This window comes from Colias eurytheme, chromosome 12 (genome assembly GCF_061535395.1).
Source record: "Colias eurytheme isolate Ceu_HAF_F1 chromosome 12, ilColEury1 Martin Lab GWU primary, whole genome shotgun sequence".
Classification (NCBI taxonomy): domain Eukaryota; kingdom Metazoa; phylum Arthropoda; class Insecta; order Lepidoptera; family Pieridae; genus Colias; species Colias eurytheme.
In genome coordinates this window covers 11,251,402-11,277,740 of record NC_142991.1, presented here as the reverse complement: position 1 = coordinate 11,277,740, position 26,339 = coordinate 11,251,402, and the positions used below count along the sequence as shown (strand labels likewise).

Sequence of the window (26,339 nt, the reverse complement as noted above, 5' to 3'; positions counted from 1 at the left end):
AGTTATCGAGACATGTGAATATATGTTAATGTGTTATTGGAACGGAAGACTTGACTTATATCCTCGTCATTTGGCAAATTTTATTACAATAAATGTAAAATCTACGTCGTTTTTTATTAAGCAAAAAGCAAAGCAAAGCAAAAGCAAAGCAAAGCAAAGCAAAGCAAGAAAGCGAACATTAATAAATTTGAAGAGTAGTACATTGTAGAGTTGTAGACACGGTATTTAAACAACGCTAAACTAAAGGTTAGTTATATGAAAAGCCTTGTGTGGTAAATTTAATCATTATATGTATCTCTGATTTTTCAGTCAATAAAAAATGTATGTAATTTTATTTTATCATATGTAAGTTTTCTTTTTTATTGTATGAAAGCATTTCAAAAATATATGATAATGCAAAAATAAATAAATGTACAACCGCGGCCGTTGGGTCACCCACACCGCGCACGCGACTGGGCAGTCAGGGTCCTGCGCGTGCGCTTTCACTGAGATTAACGCCAACAATAGATCTAGTAGGGCTGCCACCGCTTTAATCGTATTATTAAATGAGATCGTTTTCAATTTATCATAGAAGTAAAATAATTAAATAAAGCTCAAAATTTATAACGGAATGTTGATTGGAAGCTAGTAGACCCATACTTTCCGGGAGTATTTTTTCAGAATAAACTCTATTTAAGAATTGCTTTACCAAAAAATTGTTTACTAAGACGCAAAAAACACACATTGTTTAAAAGAGATTTAAGGATTAACGCAATGATATTGAATTATGACACTGGTGATTGGATATCAGATAAGGGATCAAAGTACTGGACAACAAAGCTCATAGTATTGTATTATGTAGAAAATCAGTTCAAAGCCCTTAACGTATATTAATCACGAATTTTCGACATACACTAGCGCGGAACGCCACTATTGTTTTTTCGATTGAAAAATTCTGTATAACTTTTTAGTTACACAATCAGAAGGAAATAAAGGAAAGGAAGGAAAGGAAGGAAGGAAGGAATAAAATAATCGAAAAATAGCAAAAGTATGTTGGAATACGGAAAATCTTACTGTTCTCGTTTACGTGGATAAAATAAATGATAATATTGTAGTGCAGTAAATTCGACACTAAATTTATTGACGAATAGGACGCTGTATGACAGTATGAGCTCGTCAGTTCGTCACAGATTAATATTTGGTTGTAGAAGCATTACAATAGTAATTATTGACAACGGCAACCCTAATAGTACATTAGAAAGTGAAACATGTAAATCCCATGCGATATGATTGCGGTAACCCGACTTCCGTCACGGTCCGCGGGCCCACAAAGGATAACTGTCGCTAGCGGTACACACACACACACAGAACACAATGCTGTAATTAATACGTACAACTATTGTCTAAAATCTAGAACACGTATGTGATCCGGTGTAATAAAATACTGAAAAAAGAAATTTTTTGAATGACAGTTATCCGCTTCCGAGTTTTGATCTCTGAACTAAAAAACAATTTGATCGATACAGGTTCTATAATTAAAATTGTTGTAATACGGTAGCATTCAAACCATGAAAATATACTTCAAATATATGCTGTGACCTGTGGCTGTGACTCTGAAGTTACACCCTCTAATAATCTATTTCAGTATCAAACGTCAGATTCTAAACAAAGCCTTCTAGAATATTGGCACGTAAAAGTTTTCAAGGATCTGCACATAGATACTGTGAAGCACCGAAGCGAGCTATTCATCGCTTGCCGGTCAAGACGCTGTAGGATCCCTCATCCCACTCGACGGCTAGGCACTAAGTAAGCACTAAGCACAAAGCAGCTCTCGACTCGTCTCGACGTCGCTTACGCCACTTTATCCACGGAGCTCACTACTCGTGTCATTCTCCCCAAAATCCTAACTAATATTCCTCCAAACTCTGGGAGCAAAGTTCTTTTAGGTACCTCGGTAAATATATGCATTGTCAAACACGAAGTATATTAAATGCGAATAAGCTACGATTCTCTCATGCATAGCTAAACAAAGATGTTTCATGCAAACTCAATATAATTTCATGATGTTGGGTTAAAAGACTGGAAAATGCACCGGCATCCGTCCGAGAAAATTCAAGTATTAAACGCTTCACTGGAGACGCTGTCTACACGTATTTATGCATACTACGTGCGTACAACGTCTACACTGAAGATGATTTAAATTATAGTTTATACTTATTTTAGCTTGAGCACGCAAAAAGCTTTTCTGGCACTTATAGTTATAAGCCGGCCTTAAACGGGAGATTATTATTCTTCGAATAAAATTATGATTATAATAATAATCAATTTCGACATGTATATTACCACATTTTTTCTTCATCCTCAAAGACACAAAGAAATCTCAGCAGCGGTCGTGTTTACAAAGCTATCGCCTATCAACATGATAGATTGCCGCCAGTCACTGACCGCCCAGACCCACACCTATCTATCCGTCTTGTAATTACTTGGATACGTTGCGTGTAATTATATAGATATTAATTTCCAGGTACATTTGTAAATGTCTTGGTAGGTAAAGGGTTTTTTTAATGTGAACAATTTATAAAGTGTATCTTTAAACTTAATAAGAATATTAGGACGTTCGGAATTAATACTGAAAATCTGTCTCAAATAAGTCGTGCTCATATCTATGAAATTATGCCCTGTGGCAGGCGCCAAATTCAATTTGAAGCGTCGTGAGGTACCTGATAGTCAAGTTGTTTATTACGAATCCTGATGCTGAATTAGTAGTAACGAAGTCATACTGTTACAGGTGAGCTGACAGGTTAAAATCACCATCGTCCGTTAAAAATGCTAAAATGTTTAAAACTACGGACTATTTAAAATGGACATCAATAAATAAGTAAATTATCGAATTGATAACAAACGTAATATATCAATATCATGGGAATTCCGATTTCGTGATAAAAAGTAGGCATAGAAACAAACTATTTAACTAAATATCTCACAGCAACATGACCTTGTAGAACTGGTTCATGTGTTGAGAGCCTTACGCCTATATCGGGAATTATATAACGAAAAAATAAGACATGTATCATAGAAAAAAAAATTAACACGCTAGTGGAAGCAACGAGTTATACACTATTTCACAGGAATTATACTTATAAGTTTTACAACACTCTGAAAACCTTATTGGTTTAATTCAACCAGAGATTAATTTTACCGATAATCTTGATATAACTGATGATTAAACGATGAGTTATATCAAAGGCAAAGCTTTATCATGCGGTTATTTAAATATCTTCAAGAATCTCAACAATCTCATTTGCATGATTACTGTGTTCAAATGTCGGTAGCTATTAATCAACGGAATATTTTCGCACAAACAAAGTCTTATGAAACGGAAAGTTTTCAGGGTGCTTTTCATCTCTGCCACTCTGGTTATGCTGATGGTTATTGTTTTAATACAAATATTCAAAGCAAAACAAAACCTATTCAGGTGTAACAATGAGCGGAGGGCAAACAAAAAAGAAAGTTGTACGTGCAAAATTATTTTGCAAATTATCCGTAACATAAGACATAAAATATTCGATAGGAGCCTATCAGCTGAATTATGTTTACAAGATTATCGGCAAATAACAATGGTCTGCCGACTCCGATTAGGGCCGTGTATTGAGGTAAATCGGTCACGTGCTGACATTCGATATTATCGCACAAGCCTGTTATCTAATATAACTTTCATATTGTATCGTGTGCTATGATTTACAAAAGTTCAACACTATCACTAGATTAGATAAGAAATGGCTACTGTCCATTTATCAACTATTGTCTGTCAATGTTCTAAACTTCTTTTAGATAACCGCTAATTTAAACATAAATTCTGGCTCCTTTGTAGGAGTCACTCACTTGTGTGATGTCCTAATTACTGTTGTATAGAGTTGTGAAACTTCTGAAGTTTAATTTAGAAGCAAACTAAGTTGTGCGTGACTTTCCACAGCGATAAACGAGCCTATAAGTTCAAAGTCCTAGATGCGTAGATTGTAAAAACTCGTTCACGTACAGCCAGTTCAAGTACTGGAACATGATTTTCACTTATAGACTATTAGCACAATGTACTTTGTTTATTTTACTTATTTTCAAACTATTGTGAATTTCAGTTTCCAACAAAACGTCTTTCTCTAAAATGAATCCACGTCAAGGTATATTAAAGTGAATGATATTAAAATCGTGTAGACTAGACGTCGAGACGAGCGAGCCGGCAGTCGGAAGTCGGCAGCCGGACATCGACTTTATTTGATACACATACTCATATGGAGGCAGGCGAGACCTAACAAAATATCAATAACGATTTGTCTTTATTAATTGCTAGATGGACTTCAAATTGACTAATCGACTGCTCTATGCAGCTCTAGCATAAATGAAACTATTTAGAACTTCAATTTGATATTATCTATGTAAGTTACCTACTGTTTACCTGATAATAGTTACATTGATTTGAAAAAAAAAATCGAACAACGGGTTGACAATGACGTCTTCTGAATACCAGCGCCGAGTTTTGCCTATTACAAACGTACAAATACAGATTATGCCCCAAAATGTAATATATCTATTCATCTCTCCCTTTACTATTATCACACCTGACAACAATTCTTACGAAAATATAGTACCTTGACAAGTCCAGTGCTATGTGTATCGACTATCGACCCAACTCAGGTTTACTCCCGCATTTTACTGGCTTCAGCACACCGCGAGCCGATTTCCCGATTACCTTTAGTCTACCTGATCATATCATTATACAGTATTATATAGAGAAGCCATTCTCTGTCACGCATATCCTTAATTAATAGTTACCGGCCGAGTGTGGAAGATTATACTGGACAATGACTGGTTTTAATCTTTAAATTAACCTTAATTACTGGCATGTATAATATTTACTTCCTAAGTACAAATAAAGGGTTGTTTTATTCAAAGCCGATTCATTTCTACACTTGAGAAGCCTTTATGCGGATAATTTTGGTTCAATACGTAGAACGCATAACCTAAATTATCATTAAGCGATCTAACGTCTAATTCAGAACACATCTTCAGTAAATCGATCCCTTAATTATCTTTATAGCAACATATTCGCGTTGACATGGCGTGATCACTGATCGGCAATTATGCGACATGTCTCGAGGTCGTTAACAAGATAATTGTCCGGCTCAATTGGCCACCTCACGACCACCTCGCTGATTGTTTGCGATGTGATTTCATCGACGTCTGGCGCCGACCGCCGACCACATGCACACATCCGTGCAGGATATAGAATGAAGGGTCGAAACCATGTGGTTTATAGTACTGTGCACTAAGGTAGAACAAATTCAGATAATGTTATTTATGTAGGTACTAGGTACTCTTAGTTGAATATGGTTCGGAATGATTAGTTAAAATTATTTAAAGCTGATAAGTTTTTTTTCCAAGCATAACAAATAAATTTAACATTTCTTATTCCATGTCGTATTGTAAATGCCAATTTCCGAAGAGCCAAAAATTTCTAATATTATATTTTGACTCTGTTGCTATGAATAAGCAGTTGCTATGAAGCACTATACACATCATGCACTTTAGAAATAACTATGACTAGTCAAAAGCTCTCGAGAAAAACAATAACCTAAAATCGATGTATATCTCGAGTGTTGGCAACGAACACAATGCCTCCTCGGGTCCCGGCCTTGCTTCGTTCACTTCCTACGACCTCTTTGTTACAAGACACATGAATCCACGGTTTCACACGCCTTTTATTTTACAATTAAGCTCGAATTAACCAACCGGTGACCTTAAACATTGAACAACAAGCACGCATTATTGCGTAAATTTAATTCAGATGACGAAGGTGATTATAGTTTTTTATGGGGACCAATTGTTTTATCATAAAATAGATGGAGTAGATTGTTTCCTTTTATTTAATTGTATCCAACAGAAGGTCAAGTTCTGGTTACGAATACGCGTATCTTACACCTTTCTTTTTATCTTCACTCTTATCTTTATAATCTACATCTTATCTAATTCATTAGATTGTGACAAACTCAACATCTAGTTAACAGGCTCATCAATTTCCTATCGCGTGCAACGTTACGAATTGAGATGATCTTGGTAAACGATCTGACATTACCCATGATGAGCTGGACAAACGCCTGTAAGTGGATAATCGCGGGAAATGATATCATCACTTTCTCCACGCTCTGAATCAACCGCAAGCTTTAACGCTTCTCCGAACATTGCATTGTTTGCTTTTAAATTTGAATCTTTTCCGCGGTCTCTTAATTGATCATTAAGCCGGCCTTAATCTGCGTTCATCATGACGCGGACGCAGTGGCCCAGTACTGAGTTTGGACACGAATTATTCTCATTTCTCAGAATAAATAAGGATACATACCTAATATTTTTTAACATTCAGGTAAATAATTTCAGGGTTCAGGTTCGTTTCATTGTATACCTTGTTTGTTATGGAATTGTATTTCAAAACCTATCTTGATGTATCCCGCTTTACAGGGTTTATTTTCTACTAGCGGTCCGCGCCTTCGCTCTCGGGTATCAAAATATCTCCATACCAAATTGCATGCAAATTGGTTTAGTAGTTTAGGCGTGATTGAGTAACAGACAGACAGACAGAGTTACTTTCACATTTATAATATTAGTATGGATTTACTAGACGACGATAATTCACGAGAATATTCAACCGTCTGGATTTAATTTATTTATTTTTGTTGATTTATCACAGAATTAAAATTTTCTGCTTCATGTATTTTTAAATTATCTATGGCAGAGGAATGAACTTTTTAAGCTGATGGTTTTAAAAAGTATGTTAAGTGCTTTTCCAATTATATTATTCAGCATTTGCTCTCGTCTTCAAAAGGTGTAATGGTAAGTGGTAACTCATAAAAAGTTTTCTCATTATACTTTGGCAAGCAGGATAAATAATACGTTTACGTACAACCGTAACTGTAAAATAAATGTAACGACTTCTAAGTGTAGAAAAATGTACATTTTTGGCACTCAAATCATCAAATCTGTAGACAGAGAGATATTTTATGTAAAGGAGGATTGTTCAAGCATGCGATATAACATAGGACAACACCGATATAATACAGTATATATACGAAAGATAAATCATACGAACATTGACTAAATATATTGCGGCATACTCAATTTTATCATACCACAATCATCTGAATATCCCCTTACCCGCAAATAGATGCGGTTCTCACTGAATTAACTCCGCGATTGGCCACAGTAGTTAGTCTAACTGATTTGATGGATAGTTAGCTGAACGTGAGCAATAACAAGATCAAGTGTGAAAAATTGCAGAGGTCAGCGGGGGCGGTAATCATAGAGCCGGGTTAACGGACCCGAGGTCAACCAGCCACGAAACTTGCAGCCCTACAGGCTACAATGTAAATATGGTAATTGCTTATTTGCTCATTAGTTATATCACGACTTTGCTTAGAGATTCAAAAGACCCTCTCTCGCTCGCTAGTTTTGATAATGAATGAGAGGTTTGTTTAACTTTATGTTTTAGAAAATAATGCTCTTTTAATATTTGGCTATTAATATGTGCCACGATATATGTGCGTATCAATAACAAGTGTGCCTAGTACCTACGTAAAATTAAGTAAATAGCGGATGGGATTTTCTTCGAATTTTTTAACATTATCCTACCTCAAACTTTTTTTGCCGCTGTTAAATGACGTCGAAAATATAATATTAAATATTCCATTCCCATTTAGACTACTTATGATTGCTTTTCAAACGACATTTCAATATATATTATTGGCAGCATCATGCTACTTGTAAGTAGTATGCGATAAGGCCACTCATACATAATTCTTACGTGCTCTATTTCTTTACGTTCATGTCAAATAATAATAAATAGATCAAGAGCCCACGACGGCCAGACTTTCCTTTCTTTCGGAAAGTTGAAAGTTTCTCTGTATATGTCTCCTATACAGATAAGAACGACCAGCGACTATCAAGTTTGGGTTGTGGTTACTTTGGCAGGAAACAGGTAGTAAGGGTGTATAAAATAGTACCTAACTTTCATTATAGTTTAAAAGCTAAATTTTATATATGTTACTTGGGGACCTATAAAAAGACATTACCTTAAGAGCCAGACAGTTTTCATGGTTCTTACATCTAGCCAGACACATTTAAAAAATAACTAACATATCATCAAATTCACATAACTACCTAAAAGCGTAACAAATATGAAATAACCCACTAAAACATTAGTTAACTATAATTATTAAAAAAATAAAAGTATAATATATAAGTAATAAAGTTATTACTTATCTTTTATGGGGGTTTATGTTGATGAAATTTCACGTATCTCGATGACACAATAAAAAAGTCATCGGGATACGTGAAATTCCATCAACATAAGTCTAAGTAAAAGATAAGTAATAACTTTATTACTTATATATTATACTTTTATTTTTTTAATAATTATAGTTAACTAATGTTTTAGTGGGTTATTTCATATTTGTTACGCTTTTAGGTAGTTATGTGAATTTGATGATATGTTAGTTATTTTTTAAATGTGTCTGGCTAGATGTAAGAACCATGAAAACTGTCTGGCTCTTAAGGTAATGTCTTTTTATAGGTCCCCAAGTAACATATATAAAATTTAGCTTTTAAACTATAATGAAAGTTAGGTACAATTTTATACACCCTTACTACCTGTTTCCTGCCAAAGTAACCACAACCCAGACTTGATAATCGCTAGTCGTTCTTATCTGTATCGGAGACATATACAGAGAAACTTTCAACTTTCCGAAAGAAAGGAAAGTCTGGCCGTCGTGGGCTCTTATATTAAAAGTAAAATATGCATCCATTCATAATACAGTATCGAATATTCGCTTTTTTCAGTAAAACAAGCGACCTGTAAATTTTTTAAAAGGTTTAGTTATTCATTTTATGTAATTAGTAATGCAGCCTCTTGTAAATAATGTTAGAAACTTGATTCTAACTATTAATTATGAATACGGTTTTTTTTAGGTTTAACGACAACCACGTCTGAAAACGTATAATTAACATTTAATTGTAACAATATTTGTTTCAAGTTTTCACAATCACAACGACGAGCTTTCCTTCAGTTTTTGGGAAGAACACAAACTACCAAAATATCGTCAAGGTTTTTCCGTCGTACCCACGATATATCGTAGCCAACATATCGTCAAGACCCACAAGGCTCGCGCTGTAGCCTGTAAGTGTGTCAGCTAATCACCTTTACATGGCTTTACGCATTGTTTCTGTAAACCGATCTCGGACACTCAATGTTGACGCGATCGTTAAATAATTCGGGTTCACGACACGACCGCGATTACCTTTTATTTTACGTGTTAATGGCGCTTAGTGACTAAATTTATAAATTTAGAATACACATAGAGATTAGCCACGGAATAATCGATACAGAACCTAGTAAAAATTAATAGAGACGAGACATTAAAATTTTGAATGCGGTATTGTCTCTTGATTGCGAATATCTAAAAACGTGTTTTTTAGTTGCCAAATACATATTTGCTATAATTTATAGGCTATGTTCATAATGTAAAATAAAATAATTGTTACTTAATTATGTTTATACATAATTGTATATTTTAAATTTTAATAAAGCGGAAGATTGTACATTTTATGAATAAATTATATCGTAACAGTATAACACATACAGTTATAGTTATATAATATGCGAATGAAATAATATAAATTGAGTGGCTTCGTAATAAGAATATTTAAATAAAATTTTACAGGCGAAACATATTGCACATATTTTTTATGCGATTAGACCTATCAACATTTCTTCCAAATTACCAAGAGCTTGAGCTAATTTTCTGCTATCGTAAAATCGTCTCTATAAATGACATCATGTGAAAGTACAGAAAAGTTACATTTGAATTGAATAGGTACATAATATGCGTACGATTAGCCGGTTATCCCGCGGAGAAAGCGTACATTTCCTCCATTAAGGTGTAATTGTCGCAAGCGCACAAAAACGCAGCGTTCCGCGTATTTGTGCTGAGTGCTGTTTAGTTCTCAGATGTGACAGGAAATACTAAGCAACCATTAGGCGGGTCCACACAGAGCGAGCAGCCTCGCGAAGTATCAAGTCAGTGTGAAGATTTGTTCAGACGAACAAGATGTGTGAATATGACGCGTGATGTCATTTTTCTTAGTCGAGTGGTCCCAGCTGATTCGCGTAGCTGTTTGCTTGGCGAGGATGCTCGCTGTGTGGACCCGCCTTTTGACTTGCGTATAAGCACTCATAGATTCTTTAGCGTTTTTATGTACATTAACGGCATATGGCATATAGGTAATCTGGTTTCGTGGAAAAACCACATAGGTAGGTGTTTTTTGTAGTGATTATAAATTTCGGTTTCAAATTTGTACTTGAACTTGATGGTAAAAAACATATCATAATATGTAATTGACTTATACCTACAAGACGTTATACGTTAAGAAGAATTAGATATACATAAAACGAAATTCATAGTGGACAAACATTTTAAATACTTATCACTCTTAAAAAACAGTAAAAAGCTTTTGTTTTCATTTAACCAAGGTGCATTAATTAAATGAGCAGTTTCAATACGGTTGTTTCTTGTTTTCGATGTATCGATCATATTTTTTTGTCAACATAGCATACAGGTCCGACTTTCCTCATACGGTTACGAATACCTTGGCTGGGACTCGTGCTGGACAGCGACCCGACATAGTGACCCACTACCACTCTACCACTTAGCACCTTCATTAATCAACTGACGGTATTATTGATACTATTCAATATTTATCGAGATTTTAGTGTACAGTACTGTTAGAGAAATCGTCATAACTATTGAGGCACACATGCCTGTGTGAGATTCACGGATAGTTTGACTTGAAACTAAGAGTTCAACAAACATTATTAATTATTCAATGGTCAACATCGTAGTCTATTTTCCCAGACTTATGTAAATCTTATTGAATTAATATGTCAGGATTATAAAAACCTATAGTGAATTCATTTATGTTTTTTTTTATAACCAGTATTTTGAGCACTGTCGTGTGTGAATTGTGATTATATGCCTACTGTATCTATTTAATTATTTTTTGTAAGTGCATCATTGGTATATTTCCTACTATATTAACATTTTTGTTATCAAAGCAAGTGCTTCAAAGCAAGAAAATGTGGTGAGAAGACGAGATTGGCATGTATTGGTACCAGTAAAACAGATATCTTTTTATAAAATATTACCAAATAATTGTTACGTTCTATAAAAACAAAAAAATATTAATAATAACTTTACACAACTACGTACATACAATTTCAGCAACAACCTCTATTAAAATAGCAGGAAAATAAGTTATAACCAGTAACCTGCTAAAAAATGTCGAGTGGTCGTGTTACAAAGTGCACACTCGCTAACGAAGGTTGCCTGAATAGCCCACCTAGACTGCAGTAATTACTCCCCGCAACTATGCGAGATTATGTGTCGCCTAGTTTCAGCGAATAACTGCTCTCAATGCTACAGAGGCTCTTGGTGTTTGATAACTATGCGTGAAAATAATGAAAGATCAAGAAGTATGTTTGTTTGGCGAAAGCTCTTATCTTAGGAGCTATTAGAACGATTAACTAGGAAGTCTATGCAACATTAGGAGCATTGTAACAATGAAAAATATACGCGAGAAAAAACTGAATACATAGTTAGGTACCTAATATAATAAGACGAATTCTCACGAGTACGATGTCGCGGTACAATTAATGCAAGTTTATTACTTCATGTTAAAACAATATATTGTTTAGCAATAACAACTCATTAACTATGGATTCATTAAAACCAAAAGTTAGTTCAGGAAACAACTCAGTCAGTTTAATTGCTTGCGAATAATTATAATTATACGTTTCTTACGTATCTACATAGAGTACTCACTAATTAAAGGAGTTAAACTGTTTGTATGTGAGGTCAGTTTTGAAAAGGCGTTAAACGGTAAAAAAAACATTTAATACAAGTACAATTAAGTAGCTTAGTAGACTAACAGCAAATAATGAAACGATAAAATCAAAAAGGTCGTTTGTGTTCATTATAATATTTTCACTTGTCTTTCTTATTTACAAAATTAGGTTTTAGATAAATATCTAGATTCTAGATTCTATAGATATAGATTCCATAGATATAGATTCTATAACGTTGAGTTAGCTTGCATACCCGTGCAGTCCACAGGTCTACGATTTCCTAAGCGCTCGCATTGTCAAGGCATTGTGAATATTTCCCACTGTTCGGCTTTTTGCGACAAACTAACGAAACAGATTACGTTTATTGTGAAGTAACACGAGTCTATTAGATGTCATAAAAACATAACGAATTGTTGTATTTGCCTTTATAAACATTAAACATCAACGATGAAAAGTGTATTTACTTTTTAAGTTCTTGCACTGATTTCCGACGTATGTATACAGGGTGGAAGGTTAAGATGGGGCATGAAGGGCAGGTACCTTAACCGTTGTAGCTACATGAAAACCTTCTTAGGAGACTATCCTTAAATTCTTGAGAAATTTTAATCTGCATTCATAGATTTTTGAAAAAATGTACGGTCAGCAAGGAAATCGGCAGTTTCCAAAAAAAATTTTTTTGATGCCAATCGATCCAGTTTCTCATGGGGATCAAAACACTCTAAAAGACCAACTGAGGTATGAGTACTAGAAAAGTCAGAAATCGCGAAAAACTATTTCCACACATTCACTAAGAAAATAAGTGATTCAACAAAAGATGCGCTAATAGAAAACTCCAAAGAGATTTTCAGGCTTCAAAATTTTTTGTTTCTGATTATTAAAACACATAACTACTGATAATAAGAAGAAACATTAATTTAATTAAACGGTTGTCAAAGAAAATAAAAAATAACAAAATAATAACAAAAAACAATATTTAAAGTGGTAATTCCAGAATTTCTGAAATAATTTACATAAAACTTATGATATGATATGCTCAAAGTGGTCACCGTTTTGACGTAAACATAGGTTTGTTCGTTTTACTACTGAGCGCGTAGCAGCCGACAACTTATTTGGGTGAATTCCGTAAAGTATTGCAGAAAGTGAATCTTTTAGTTCTTGAGCATTGTTGTATGATCTTTTATAAATTTCATTCTTTACATAACCCCAGATGAAAAAATCTAGAGGTGTCAAGTCGGGGCTACGGGGCGGCCATCACCACTTTAAATGTTGTTTTTTGTTATTATTTTGTTATTTTTTATTTTCTTTGACAACCGTTTAATTAAATTAATGTTTCTTCTTATTATCAGTATGTGTTTTAATAATCAAAAATAAAAAATTTTGAAGCCTGAAAATCTCTTTGGAGTTTTCTATTAGCGCATCTTTTGTTGAATCACTTATTTTCTTAGTGAATGTGTGGAAATAGTTTTTCGCGATTTCTGACTTTTCTAGTACTCATACCTCAGTTGGTCTTTAAGAGTGTTTTGATCCCCATGAGAAACTGGATCGATTAGCATCAAAAAAATTTTTTTTGAAAACTGCCGATTTCCTTGCTGACCGTACATTTTTTCAAATATCTGTGAATGCAGATTAAAATTTCTCAAGAATTTAAGGATAGTCTCCTAAGAACGTTTTCATGTAGCTACAACGGTTAAGGAACCTGCCCTTCATGCCCCATCTTAACCTTCCACCCTGTATAGTTGTATTAGTGTATGCCCGGTTTTATCTTCAAATTTTTAATTAGGTCAGATTACTTGAAGGAAATTTAGTTCAGTAGTAGGAAACAGATCTCAAATCAAAATAATTTTAAATAATTTAATTTTATAAAATGCATAAACCAAAACACTTTATCATAACTCTATCGTTCATCGTAAATTATTGACAATACAAAACAACTTATCGACAACAAGAAAACAATTTCAACTTCACAAAAAGGAATAGCAATAACATTTAATCCGGAATAGATGGCTTATAAATAATAACAACCCGATCCTGCCGTAACAGAAGTATCGGTCTATACTTGAAAGTTAATATTTAGTGGGTATTTTAGATATAGATTAACGCGCAATTGTAAACAATAAATAAGAAAATTATTCCATTATAAGTAGATCAAATGATAACATAATTAATGTGAGTTAGGTAACCAAAAATAATTTTAAACATTCATTTCACAATATTATCCCTCTATTTCAATTTGGATAGTTTCATAATATACATTATTGCACATATGCATTTAAATTTTATTTGTATTGAAACATAATGAATACCGGAAAATTCAATTTAATAGAAAGTTGCTATGAACCTGTTCTAAACGGAGTAATTATACGAGCGACTAACTTGAATACCACTTGTTTGTAAACAATATAATTAGTTCTTTACACTTCAAAAACATTCAATTATTAAAAATATGAAGTAAACATTTAATTAATTAAGTATAATTTACGAGACGTCTTGTATTTTTATCAAAAGTTTTAATATTTGTGAATTCCCATTCAAATTCGTGGAAGTGGAATGGAAAAAACAACGGTCGTGTTAGCGCCAACAAAGACGTAGCTTGTGTGTAAAAAGTTCATTGTGTTTTGCAATAAATTGAATATATAATGTATCGAGATACATTGCCCTCTGGTAATAGCTTTTTTATTAATGCTTTACCCAGGAGACAGCTATAATTATCAATATTTAGCTAAATTGCAAGAAACTTGCGTGTTTCGTGTTTTACTTTTTCGTTCGATGAAATTTGTCATACGTATGTATTGAACAGGATTGCTGACCCCTAATTTAAATGATAGGGGGGATCTAGAAACCCAAAACGCTACTTAAAACTATCCGGGACTTTGAAGGACGCTGCAAAAACCATTCTGGGAAAAAGGATATTTGCATAGCATATAATTTACGATAGTTTTTCTATCCCTAATACCGCGTGTTCTATGAGTTGATTGATGAATGACAATCTGAATTTTAATTCTGTTGAATAATTTCCGATGCATCTCAATAAATTTTACGTGAGAATCATTCTTATTAACAACATCATGATGTATATTAACGACATAACAACGTACCCAGACGCGTCTAAATACCAAAATTCAGAAGCATATTCGCTTATAACACATTTACAAGCGGACATTTCACCCCTATTGCAATTATTAAGAGGGAAAGTCCATCACGGCATATCATTAAAATGTACGTCTCGCGTGAAATGCGCTCAGCTGTCGCTGTCGTTTATAATTTATATTAATTTTATCGCTTTCTACTTGCGATATGTTTCACTTAAGATAACACGATCGGAATTACAATTGCATTGTACCGTGATATTTACTTAGACGTTATCGTCGTATCTTGGTCGTTATTACAGTTATTTGTATAATTATATGGAAGTACTCACTATTAGTACCAAAAAGGCAAACCATGACTTGGCGCTTCATATTGGTAATCACTATATTCGTACTTTACCTTACTTTAACTAAAGTAAAAGATTCAAACTCTTGTACCTAATTGCTTTCGTAACAAGGATTGTTTTAAAAATTATTTTTCAAGAATTTATCAATGTCCTAAAAATATCAACAAAATAAAAAAAACTTTCGTCAGACATTTTAAATTCGCTATGAGTCTTGTAGTTAACATACTTAAAACAATTACAATTTAGTTATGTACAGCAGTCATTAATTGTAATTAGAGGGAGCGAATGCAATGACAGGAAGAGAGGGGAGAGTCAAGGCAACGAAATGCATCATAATGTTTTAGCTTTTTAGTCTTTACTATCTTATATATAAAATTCTCGTGTCACAATGTTAGTCTGCATACTCCTCCGAAACGGGTGGACCGATTCTCATGAAATTTTCTGTGCATATCGGGTAAGTCTGAGAATCGGCCAACATCTATTTTTCATATGTACCACGGGCGAAGCCGGGGCGGACCGCTAGTATGTATATAGTATTGTATAACGAGCATTGTAGCCAGGCATAATAGGGCGATATACATGATAAATAATTCATTTTCTATAAAACACAAGCCTTGTCTTTACTATATGCTATATGGTGTATTTTTTAAATAAAAAAAGTTGTATAAATTTCAGAATCTTATAGTTTAACTAAATCAAGAATAAAATTTGTAAGTTCACAATCCTGTACACATTTTCCACAATAGTATTCCTATAAGTATGTAAAGTTTTCATAGACGTAATATATGCGAGTGCATTGGAGAAACCTAGTACGAAGGAAATGAGAAATCCCGCAGGACCGATTGGATATTTAACTTCATAAGGCTTCGAAGGAATAAGAACTAGGAACGTATATGGATCACTGTCTAGGGATAGGAAATGCATATTACATACGTGATATTTTCTACGGACTTGATTAATGAAATCTGCATACATTATAAATTATATTGTATGAAATATATGATGAACGTTTTCTGTAATAAATATTTAAATTTCAAAAAGGATTGAAAGTTAGCTAAGCTGATTATTTTAAATTTTCGTTATCTGGGATTCAATCCTAGCAAGCAACAATTTTGCATCTCACATAATATTCCTACATACCCGAGAAACGTTTAAATAATGTTATATATAATACGATAAACGGCAATTATTGTTACTTTATAGTGTGCAAATGTGAGTACTGCGTGTTTGCGTGTACGTATGTGTGTGCGTCTGCGTGTGCCCCTGGTATGCGCATACGCATTACGCCGTGTACTCGTGACGGTGTCGGGTAGTGAAGTACTCACCATCTTGGCGAGCATGTTGTCCATCTGCGGCTGGTGCGCGGCGGTGAGCAGGCGGCGGATGCGCGCCGCGTTGGCGACGCACTGCGCCATGCAGCGCTGCAGCGCGGCCGCCTGGCGCACGAGCGCGGCCGACAGCGGCACCGCGTCGCCGCCGCGCAGCACGCTCTCCAGCACGTGCGCGTGCGTCGACACGTAGTCCAGGCAGCGCTTCAGCTCCGCGGCCTCGCGCTGCTGCCGCTCTGCAGATAAAGTAACGATGATGACTCGGTCTCTTAGACAAATCGTACACAGAATATGCAACATAATCTTTAATTGTTTAGTTTTGTAGATGCATAGTCTAGACAGCGCATTAATTCTGCTGCTTATACACTGCTGACACTCTGAGGAAAATGCCACTATTTTTAACCGAATACTTGAATCATACAAAAAAAATATACCGAGCCAATTGAGAACCTCCTCCTTTTTTAAGTCGGATAAAATTTGCAACATAATTATTCTTTGATTTGATTGAATCAAAGTGACAGTGTGGTTTAATAGTGCAATCAATTGAGAAGATCATTGCAATATGTATTGTATAAACGGGTTGCCTGGAATAAATGTTATTCCAATTAATAAATTCTGTTTTAAATAATTAATTAGTGCATTTATTAAATAGTTTATTTATTACATTAAAATTACTGTTGTATAGAATAGCTGTTGCAGTATCATTTATATAGGATACTATTTATTTATCAGAGGGCTTGGGTTTGCATATGGAGTGAACAACAGTTATTATCAACATACATTAATTTAATAAAATACTTAAATATATTGAAGAATCTTATAAAATCAGATTCACTATAATGTGAAGCCCTGCAGTGGCAAGATATTATAGGCTTATGATGATGATGGGAGATCTTTAATTTAAAAAGTAAGTTATTTTAAATTATGGATGTAAAAATTTGTTTTGTTGATATTGAAAAACTCATATAATAATAATATCTAGTGCACTTTCATACATACAGGATTTAAAATTAAGCATAAATCATAACAGCTAACTTGATATACCTAGTAGGAAATCGGTATGAAACGAATTCATTTACTTATAGAAACTTATTGTGAATTAATTTTTATTGATTTAATTCCAACACATGTGTAAACATTTGCTTTTAATTAATATACCTAACCAAAAATACTTGTAATTAATTAAACATATTTCTACGACTACCAAAAATTTTATAAATTTAATAATTAGAAAAACAGGTATCGAAATAGTAGTACCTATTTAATTTAGAAGTAATATTCAGTTAAAGTCAATTACTCAAACGTAAACAACAACAGATTACGAAGTTATATCAAAAATAGAAAGAGATATTTTACCGTGAAAATCATATATTTTTTGAGTTCGTCGTTGATATTTTTCTTCCTGTAATTGTCTTTCAGCCTGAGCTTGTTTATCCCGTGCCTCCAGGACATCCAAAAAAGAAGAAAACAGAGATTTCCTCTCATTTGAGTTTGTAACGGTTTCTTGCATTTTAAAATTAAATTTCTTTAAAACTTTGAGAAAAAGGTGCCCTGATTTTTTGCACTTATTGTTTGGAGCGTCTGTACTCGACAGAGGTACTCAGGAAAGTAAGTAAAATTGCAAAATTAGGATAAAAATTAAAGTAAACTAAACCAAAACCACACAGCCTCACTCCGACCCCCACGGACAAATACTGATAAACAAACGTCAAGGTTTAAACTTCAACGTCAAGCAGATAAAAATATGGTCGCGTTCTTTTACAATTTTGATAATTTTTTATTCAGTAGGTATATTGTTACATGCATGGGTTACATGATCAAAAACTGTGATAATATTATATTCAAAAGAATTATGACTATATAGATTTCAAAATTCGAAGTCTTTATTCGAAAATTAAACCGTAATTTATTTGTTTGAGTTTGACTAAGGATTTTTGTGATTTGTGTGATTTAAATTAATATTGACATTAGAATTTAAATAAAGATCAAGATTTTATAAAAAAAACTGCTTGCAGTTATTTTTCTAAAATGTATTACAGTATAAGTTGAATGTAAAAAAACGAAGCATACATAGCGTAAAATGGAATAAAATAGGATGACATTAAACATACTATTGTCTTAAAAAATATTGTGATTGGCTGTCTGCAATAGAGCTGCTTTGTGATTGGGTAAAATATTAATGACAATTATAAATGAAAACTAATCGTGAGTGTTAAAAATTGAAGCATCTGTCAAAATTCTAGCCGCTGTCGAGAATACAAGAACAATTTTATAATTCAATTTCTGCGTTTATTATTGTTATAGTACACTTTTGGATTCCAAAATATGGCTCGTGAAAGTAGCGCTGGTTTTGATAGACACATTACGATCTTTTCCCCAGAAGGACGATTATATCAAGTCGGTATGTAAACTTGTTTCCACTTTTAACCAAAAACGACCATATAAGTTTTGATAGGTATTAGAGCTGTTGTTTTACAGCATATAATTCCGCAAAGCGTATATACGTATAGTTCTGATAAATAAGTTAATTCCTATATCCAAAGGCTATGCTAATGAGCATGTTTTCATTACAGAATATGCTTTGAAAGCGATAAACCAAGGCGGTCTGACGTCAGTGGCGCTGCGCGGTGCGGATGCCGCCGTGGTCGCCGCTCAGCGCAAGGTGCCGGACCGCCTGCTGGACCCTGCATCAGTCACACACCTCTTCAGACTTACAGACCGAATTGGCTGCGTCATGACAGGCATGACAGGTACATTTACAAACTTATATGTAAATATTAGGTCAAGAAAGGCCTGGATTGACAGCATTGGTATATTCCTATATACAGGTGACTAGAGAGCACTCAGCTGTTGTATTCAATGTAGTGTTACATTCAATCCACCATTAAGTTAATTGATGTTGTTTATGTACAGTAAACTCGCATCCACAACAATAAAAACAACTGAAATTCTTCTGAAATTTTTAAAGATCTTCAGTTGAAGTGAATTTCTCTATTTTCATAAACATAATGTATAGGTATCTACCCTTAATACAGCTTTCTAGCTAGCAATAAATATAACTTGCATACTCTAGTGATGCAAATAATAATTATTATGCATATTTTTTTGTTGGTACAAGACACAACAGTTGAAAATAGAACAAAAGTATAATTGAAATGGAAAGCTTACAAATTTTAATACAAATTACAAGGAGGCCCCAACAAAAAATCTAGTTTACTTTTTAAAACTACATTTAATTAAAAATAGACTAATAATAATTATACCTGCGTCTGCTATACATACCAGAGTAATAGAGTAACATTGTAATGGAAAAAATTATAACAATGAAAACTTAAATGCTAACTTAGAAAAGCCGTTCCCACATTCTGTTTCAATGCAAACGGCATCCTCAGCAATTTAACAAGTAGGCAGGGCCATAGCATATGCTGTATAATTTTTTTTATTACGCATGATTTTTTATTTGATCTACTATTCTTAACTCAATAATTGTAATATTACCTATAACATATGACAAGATTTACTTATTAAACAATTTACTTGATTATAGAATAAATTCTATTCAATACTGAATGATAATGCTCCATGTTCCAATTTGTTTACATTTCTTTTAAGGAATAAATTTCTATATTTTTGCATACAAAAATTAACTATCTTTCAAAAAATACTTACAAATCGAACTCGATTAGCTGATTAGCTTGTTCAAATAAACAATGAAATGAACTATTTAAATTTATATTATTGGTGGATACATTTATTGTTAATTCCTTATTTCATTTTTCGATCAACAAATAATTTTTGAAAAAAAAGTTGAAGTCCCATGTCCCCCTAGTGGGATAAGGGGCAGATGCATTATTCATACATTTGTTTCACTCATCGATTTTCTTTAGGCACAAGTAGGTGTAATAAGCCTCCTGTGTCCTGCCAGACCGAGACATTTTTTTTTGCCTTCCTTTGGTTATTTTCTGAAGAGCTATGACATTGCAGCGGACAGCAAGTCGCAGGTGCAGCGAGCGCGCTACGAGGCGGCAAACTGGCAGTACAAGTACGGCACGGAGATCCCGGTGCACATCCTGTGCCGTCGCATCGCGGACATCTCGCAGGTCTACACGCAGAACGCTGAGATGAGGCCACTCGGCTGCAGTGAGTTTTTACTTATTGTGTTTTAATTAACTAGCTAACTTTTCCTATATCCTAAGGTTACCTGGAAGATATCGCTTTTTAGCGATAAGGCCGCCTATTTGTACCGCTCCAGTGTATATGATAAACGGTAATTGTTATGTTAATGGTAAATGTTTATTTATTTATTTATTTATTTATTTATTTAGAATTTCCAACAAAGGATACAGATTACATTTGTTACATCTAATTATCTAAGTACATGGTCTTCTGCACCTTTAATTATAGGAAATTACAGCGTTCAAAATATTTAATACAATTACAAATCGTCAATTTATTAAAAAATATTAGTTAAAAAAAAAATTAAAGAAACTTAATAACATTGATTATACATATACTTACCACGAAAAGTATTACAATAAATTACAAATTTAAAATTACAATTATATTCATCAAATTATTAAAAATATTATATAATCAAAATTTAATGAGCACTTAATTATACTGTATACATAATAAATAATTATTAAAAAAAAATTACAAATTTTACTCAATTATAATTACATATATTAAAATTTATCATTACAAAAAAAAATATACAGTTCGGTTACATTTAATAAAGGAAAAATAGAAACTTTTGTCATTGGCTAAATTGCAGGATTAACGATTTAAAATGTGTGAGAGATTGACTGAAGATGTCTATGTCTTGAGAGATACCAGTGAGCTTGTTGTACTCATGGGTGAGTCTGACTATTGGTGAGTTTTTACTAGGGTTGTTGAGGATTCCTCTTCCGCTTCCTCATAATGCGGAAGTTCCGCAATATTTTGTGTTCCTCAACCGTTACCGCATCCTCAAAAATTAAAAGAAAAAATTCCTCTTCCGCTATCGCTTCCTCAAAATTTAGAGGAAATTTATGAGGATGCCGTATCTACGGCAACGCACTCGCTGCAGCGCGATGGGGCCGATCCGATCGGGCGGCGAATTTACAAAGCCTATACCGACAATGCCAACATTGCCCACTTTTTTAGAATAATTTCAATTATCGCAAAAAATTTCTATGGAAACGTTAATATATTATCTAAGCATATGTTTTTCTTAAATCATGTGCATATATTGTTGTAGCAAACCCTAAGCTTTTTTTGATGGTGGGCTATGTTGTCAAATAGAGATCGCTACAGTATTGGGTAATTTTGCCCACCATTCTAACTTTTGTTTAAAACAACCTTCCGTGGTAATAATAGCATCAATTAAAATACTCTTCAAAAGTTATTTTATAACATATTATGAGTAAAAATATCCTGTGTTTTAGCCATCATGCACAAACTATCACTTGAATTTTCACCATTTTTTGCCCGCGAAATCACACATGATATTCGACGAGTTACAGTAAGTTGCTAATTTAAGTTAGCGACACAAACAATGGGCAGTGTTGTCAGACATATAACCTGTTTTACACAAAATACTATTAATGTTGCCAAAGTATGAAGGTATTTTGCAATTTAAAAATTTTCCTACGTATTGATCTTCGGGCAAAGATACCCTTGTGTGCAATGTTGGCATATTTCACGGTATTATATTATGTATACTATTTGAGTCACGAGTCGGACTCTAATAGATGAGCTTTTGTTTTAAATACATATATTACTCAACAAAACCTAATCTATCCCCGTAAAGAAGTGTCCTAAATGGATTAGCTTTTGTCGAGATATTTTCAAACATTACATACGAACAAAACCTAGTCGAGTAGAGTCTTCACCATCACTTAAATTTTCACCATTTTTTGCCCGCGAAATCACACAAGATATTCGACGAGATACAACAAGTTGCCGATTTAACTAAGCGACACACACAAAAGGTCAGGTGTCAGGTCAAGGACAACATTTGTCAGACATATTACCTATTTTACACCAAATAATAATTACTAAGTGTAAAGCCATATTATGCCATAGTATGAAGGTATTTTTGGGGGCAATATTGGCATATTTCACGTAGTAAAAATATCAATATGTACAGACAGGAGAGTGTTTTCGTGTCTTGTTTTAATTTTTAATTTTAAAGATTTTTAATTTTGATTATAATTTTCTATCATCCTCGTCCTCATCCACTTCCTCTTCCGCTTCCTCATCCGCATCCTCTTCCTCAAAAAAATATCCTCATCCTCATCCGCATCCCCTAAATTTGCGTGTGAAAATTCCTCTTCCTCCTCCTCTTCCTCATAAGCACTTCCTCAACAACCCCAGTTTTTACCAAGGTTTGTCCGATAAGAGGGGGCACTAAAAAGGCAACGAGGTTGACGAGGAACTCTAGATGGTACATTAATATGAAATCTGGTTAGTAACGCTGGACAATCGAAACCATTATTAAACACTTTATACAAAAACAGAAGATCAGCTATAGTGCGACGCGATTCAAGAGATCTCATATTTAAATATTTAAATGTTAAAAATATTTATGTAATGAGGATTCGAAAGTGCTACTAAATAGTAGTCAAATTGAATAAATGAATGTTTGAGTTTGAGTTTATATTATTTTTGTTTGATTTTGTTATGTTTTGTGTGTGCAAATAGTGTTTTTTATTTTTATTTATTATTTAGCTAACCTCCGCTAACAATAATTATCTTTCATAGAAACTTTATCCTGATAGTTACAGACATAACAGAAAAGGAATTTTTAGGTATGGAACCTCAGTGAATATTATTGCAAGGTTCATAGAAGTCTATTTTTTTAGTAAATATAGCCTATCACACAGCAAATGTCTCTCTAAAAAGCCATAATTTATAATACAAGTTTAGAAATCAATTCTACCTTGAGGTTTGTGCTATTAAAATAATGTCAATCTCATATTTTAAATCTATGCTACAGTACCAATAAAATTGATGCCTAATGTAACACTAAACACTTTTCAACACAATTCCAGGCATGATGTTAATCGCGTACGACGACGAGTCAGGCGCGAGCGTGTACAAGACGGACCCATCTGGCTACTACTGTTCATACAAGGCAGTTGCCGCGGGAGCCAAGGCAACAGACGCTAACGCTTATCTCGAGAAGAAACTAAAGAAACGCTCAGATCTATCTGCTGATGATGCGATACAGCTGGCCATCTCGTGCCTGTCACAAGTGCTGTCTGTCGACTTTAAGTCCTCGGAGATCGAGGTTGGGGTTGTGATGAAGGATGATCCCAAGTTCAAGTGAGTTTTTTGTTTGATTGTGTAATGCTATGCTATGCTTTTTGGAAAATAAAAACAAAGATTTCCAAAATGTCAAATCTGCTTTATGGCAAATTTTAAATTCTTAAAAATATTATGTAGGCCTTGCCTCTGACAATCAATACCAGAATATAGTATGTAAAATAACCAACTTTAAGTGTAACAGTAATTTGATACAAAAAAAACCATGCATTTCATGTTAAACTTTCTTTTGTTTCAGGGTTTTAACGGAGACCGAAATTGATAGACATTTAACTGCCATTGCTGAAAAGGATTAAGGGAACATCATAAACACATTATTATTAAAATTCATTTAATAAAAACTTTTACATATACATTGTGTCTATTTTTCATAACTTCCAATCTTTAGTAAAACAAAGGTATTCACTTAGTCAGAAATGAGAAAGTATTATGTACAATTAAATAGTAACTTTTTGTAAGAATAGAATTAAACTATTTAATATCCTACAGTACCAAAACGTTAGGCATACAATTCCGTAAGCATTCCACTATTCCCTCCTGGAACATTTTTCAATATCTCTTTCGGCATCTCATTGACGACAGACGTAAAGTTCTGCACTTCGCAGCAGAAAGTCAGGCCATATAAAGGAATTTCATAGTTTCTATGTTTCCTTAATCCATGTAACCAAGATACCCGCCCACATGCGCTCTCACAGAAAACTGCGTCGCGAATCTCGCTCACGGCAACAAATGGGTCGTTTAAAACCACTATAGCTAACGCTTTCTCGCTTCTCTTATCGTGGACTAGTGTCCAAATATATTTGGGCACCGGGAACCGCTCCGGTTTTAAGAATATCTCTGCTCTAGTATGACCAGTTCGCAAAGAAAGCACTCCATGCGTTCCCGCGTACACGTCCAAAGTGGCATGTGGTCTTGTTAGCTTCATGAACTTGGCGACATCCCGGTGCAAATGGTGTAGATTTCCATTCGCGACGCTCTTCCAAACCGGCACTTTATTTGACACAAAGTCCGTAACTCGCATGTTCTGGTCGTCGAAGTAATAGCTGCTGAGCAGTTTGGTGCCGGTCAGCGATTGGTCGGCGAACGTGAACTTCTCGTGTCGGAATATTTCGTGTAGACGGCGGTTCATGCGTATGTCGTCAGAATATAGTTTTTCAGCGGCGTGCCGCGTGTTGGCGTCGAACATGTGGTTAAAGTTTCCAAGTAAAGTGAGTGGGGAGCGTTGTTCGCTGTGTGGCGGCATTCTTAGTACATTAGCTGCGGCGTTGCTGACGTGTGCGAGTGTGGGGATGCCGCGGTCTTCGTCGAAGCACAGCGTGGCGAGGTGGCGCGCGTTTCTAGAAGCTTCTATGATTTGATACGCGCGGCCTTGTAGCGGTGATCCGCAGTATTCCACCTACAATGAACGGATAATAATAATTGTTTAAAAGTTAATTACGGTTATTAACTTTACCTACTTTAGGATTAGTCATGCCTAAGAAACAATAAGCAATATTAAGTTGTTTGCCGAGACAACAGCGATAATATTTTGCTTAGAAATTGCCATGTCATAAGATATTGCTTCGTTATTTATTAGAGAAATTTTGTCAGCATAATCAAAATATATTGAAAACAATAACAAAAACAAGCTCTTTTATTTGTTCTCATTATACACGATAACCCATGACATTCATGTTATCCATTACATGCTTTTCTGAGTGGTCCTAATAATCCTATTATAGAATGTCTGTATCTTATGATCTCAATCATGAGTTTAGCATCATGTTAAACTCTATTCACAAAAAATATTATGAAAAAAAAAACTCACCGTATGCAACACATCTTCGAATATATTCTCCTGGCAGCCCAGCTCGAGCAAATGCCGCAGCTTACTGTCCTGTCTCACGCGATACCGCCCCGCCTCGCACACCGCGCTCACGGTACTCAGCAGGGGGTAGGCGAGTAACCTCCCCCCTCCACATGAGAACACAACCTCATCCCCCACGGGAACCACCACAGAACTGTTGGACGCTCTGTGTGAAGCCACTAGTGGCATGTTGTCCGGGATACACTCCATGCATTCTAAGTCTATTATGCATGGTGCTGGAAAAATAGGAAATTGCATATAATTATTAAAAATTATGACAGTATTTATGAATAGTGGTATATTTCATATTTCATACAATGATGGTAGTTACTTTGGTGATTTAAGAACAACTTTGCATACGGATAGCTTTTTCTGATTATATTGCTATAAAACTATTAAGTAATTGCAAGTCTGTGACTGTAAAACTTAAACTGAGCTCCAAATGAAATTCAACAAAATAAATTGTTACCTAATAAGAACCCTGCGCCATCTATGATTTTGTTT

General features: G+C 34.3%; 3 protein-coding genes across 3 annotated transcripts in view; 1 reads left to right on the top strand and 2 right to left on the bottom strand.

Moving 5' to 3' along the window:
- The window catches only part of LOC149904277 (uncharacterized), a 29,561-nt gene extending 11,169 nt beyond the window's left edge, over nucleotides 1–18,392 (bottom strand). The window contains exons 1-2 of the mRNA XM_090107746.1: nucleotides 18,038–18,392; nucleotides 16,679–16,917 (exon numbers count right to left, since the gene is read on the bottom strand). Of these exons, the coding sequence (XP_089963872.1) occupies nucleotides 16,679–16,917; nucleotides 18,038–18,191 (393 nt within the window). The 5' untranslated portion in view covers nucleotides 18,192–18,392. The remainder of the gene's footprint in view (nucleotides 1–16,678; nucleotides 16,918–18,037) is intronic.
- Nucleotides 18,393–18,893: 501 nt separating this feature from the next.
- On the top strand, nucleotides 18,894–24,344 carry LOC149904276 (proteasome subunit alpha type-6-like). Its single transcript, XM_090107909.1, has 5 exons — nucleotides 18,894–19,082; nucleotides 19,255–19,431; nucleotides 20,666–20,821; nucleotides 23,716–23,989; nucleotides 24,228–24,344. Exons 1-5 carry the CDS (start codon nucleotides 19,007–19,009, stop codon nucleotides 24,283–24,285), a joined length of 741 nt encoding a protein of 246 aa, XP_089964035.1. The 5' UTR covers nucleotides 18,894–19,006; the 3' UTR covers nucleotides 24,286–24,344.
- Nucleotides 24,336–26,104, bottom strand: LOC149904275 (uncharacterized). The gene is made up of 2 exons (XM_090107908.1): nucleotides 25,797–26,104; nucleotides 24,336–25,385 (listed from the first exon to the last, which is right to left on the bottom strand). The coding sequence occupies exons 1-2, from the start codon at nucleotides 26,091–26,093 to the stop codon at nucleotides 24,489–24,491; spliced, it is 1,194 nt and encodes a 397-aa protein (XP_089964034.1). The 5' UTR covers nucleotides 26,094–26,104; the 3' UTR covers nucleotides 24,336–24,488.
- Between the last annotated feature and the right edge of the window lie 235 nt (nucleotides 26,105–26,339).

Coding starts and splice junctions, on each gene's coding strand:
- LOC149904276 (XM_090107909.1), top strand. CDS start 19,007: ATGGCTCGTGAAAGTAGCGCTGGTTTTGATAGACACATTACGATCTTT. Junction 19,083..19,254: donor AGGACGATTATATCAAGTCG/GTATGTAAACTT, acceptor TTTTCATTACAG/AATATGCTTTGAAAGCGATA. Junction 23,990..24,227: donor AAGGATGATCCCAAGTTCAA/GTGAGTTTTTTG, acceptor CTTTTGTTTCAG/GGTTTTAACGGAGACCGAAA.
- LOC149904275 (XM_090107908.1), bottom strand. CDS start 26,093: ATGCAATTTCCTATTTTTCCAGCACCATGCATAATAGACTTAGAATGC. Junction 25,386..25,796: donor TCGAAGATGTGTTGCATACG/GTGAGTTTTTTT, acceptor CGTTCATTGTAG/GTGGAATACTGCGGATCACC.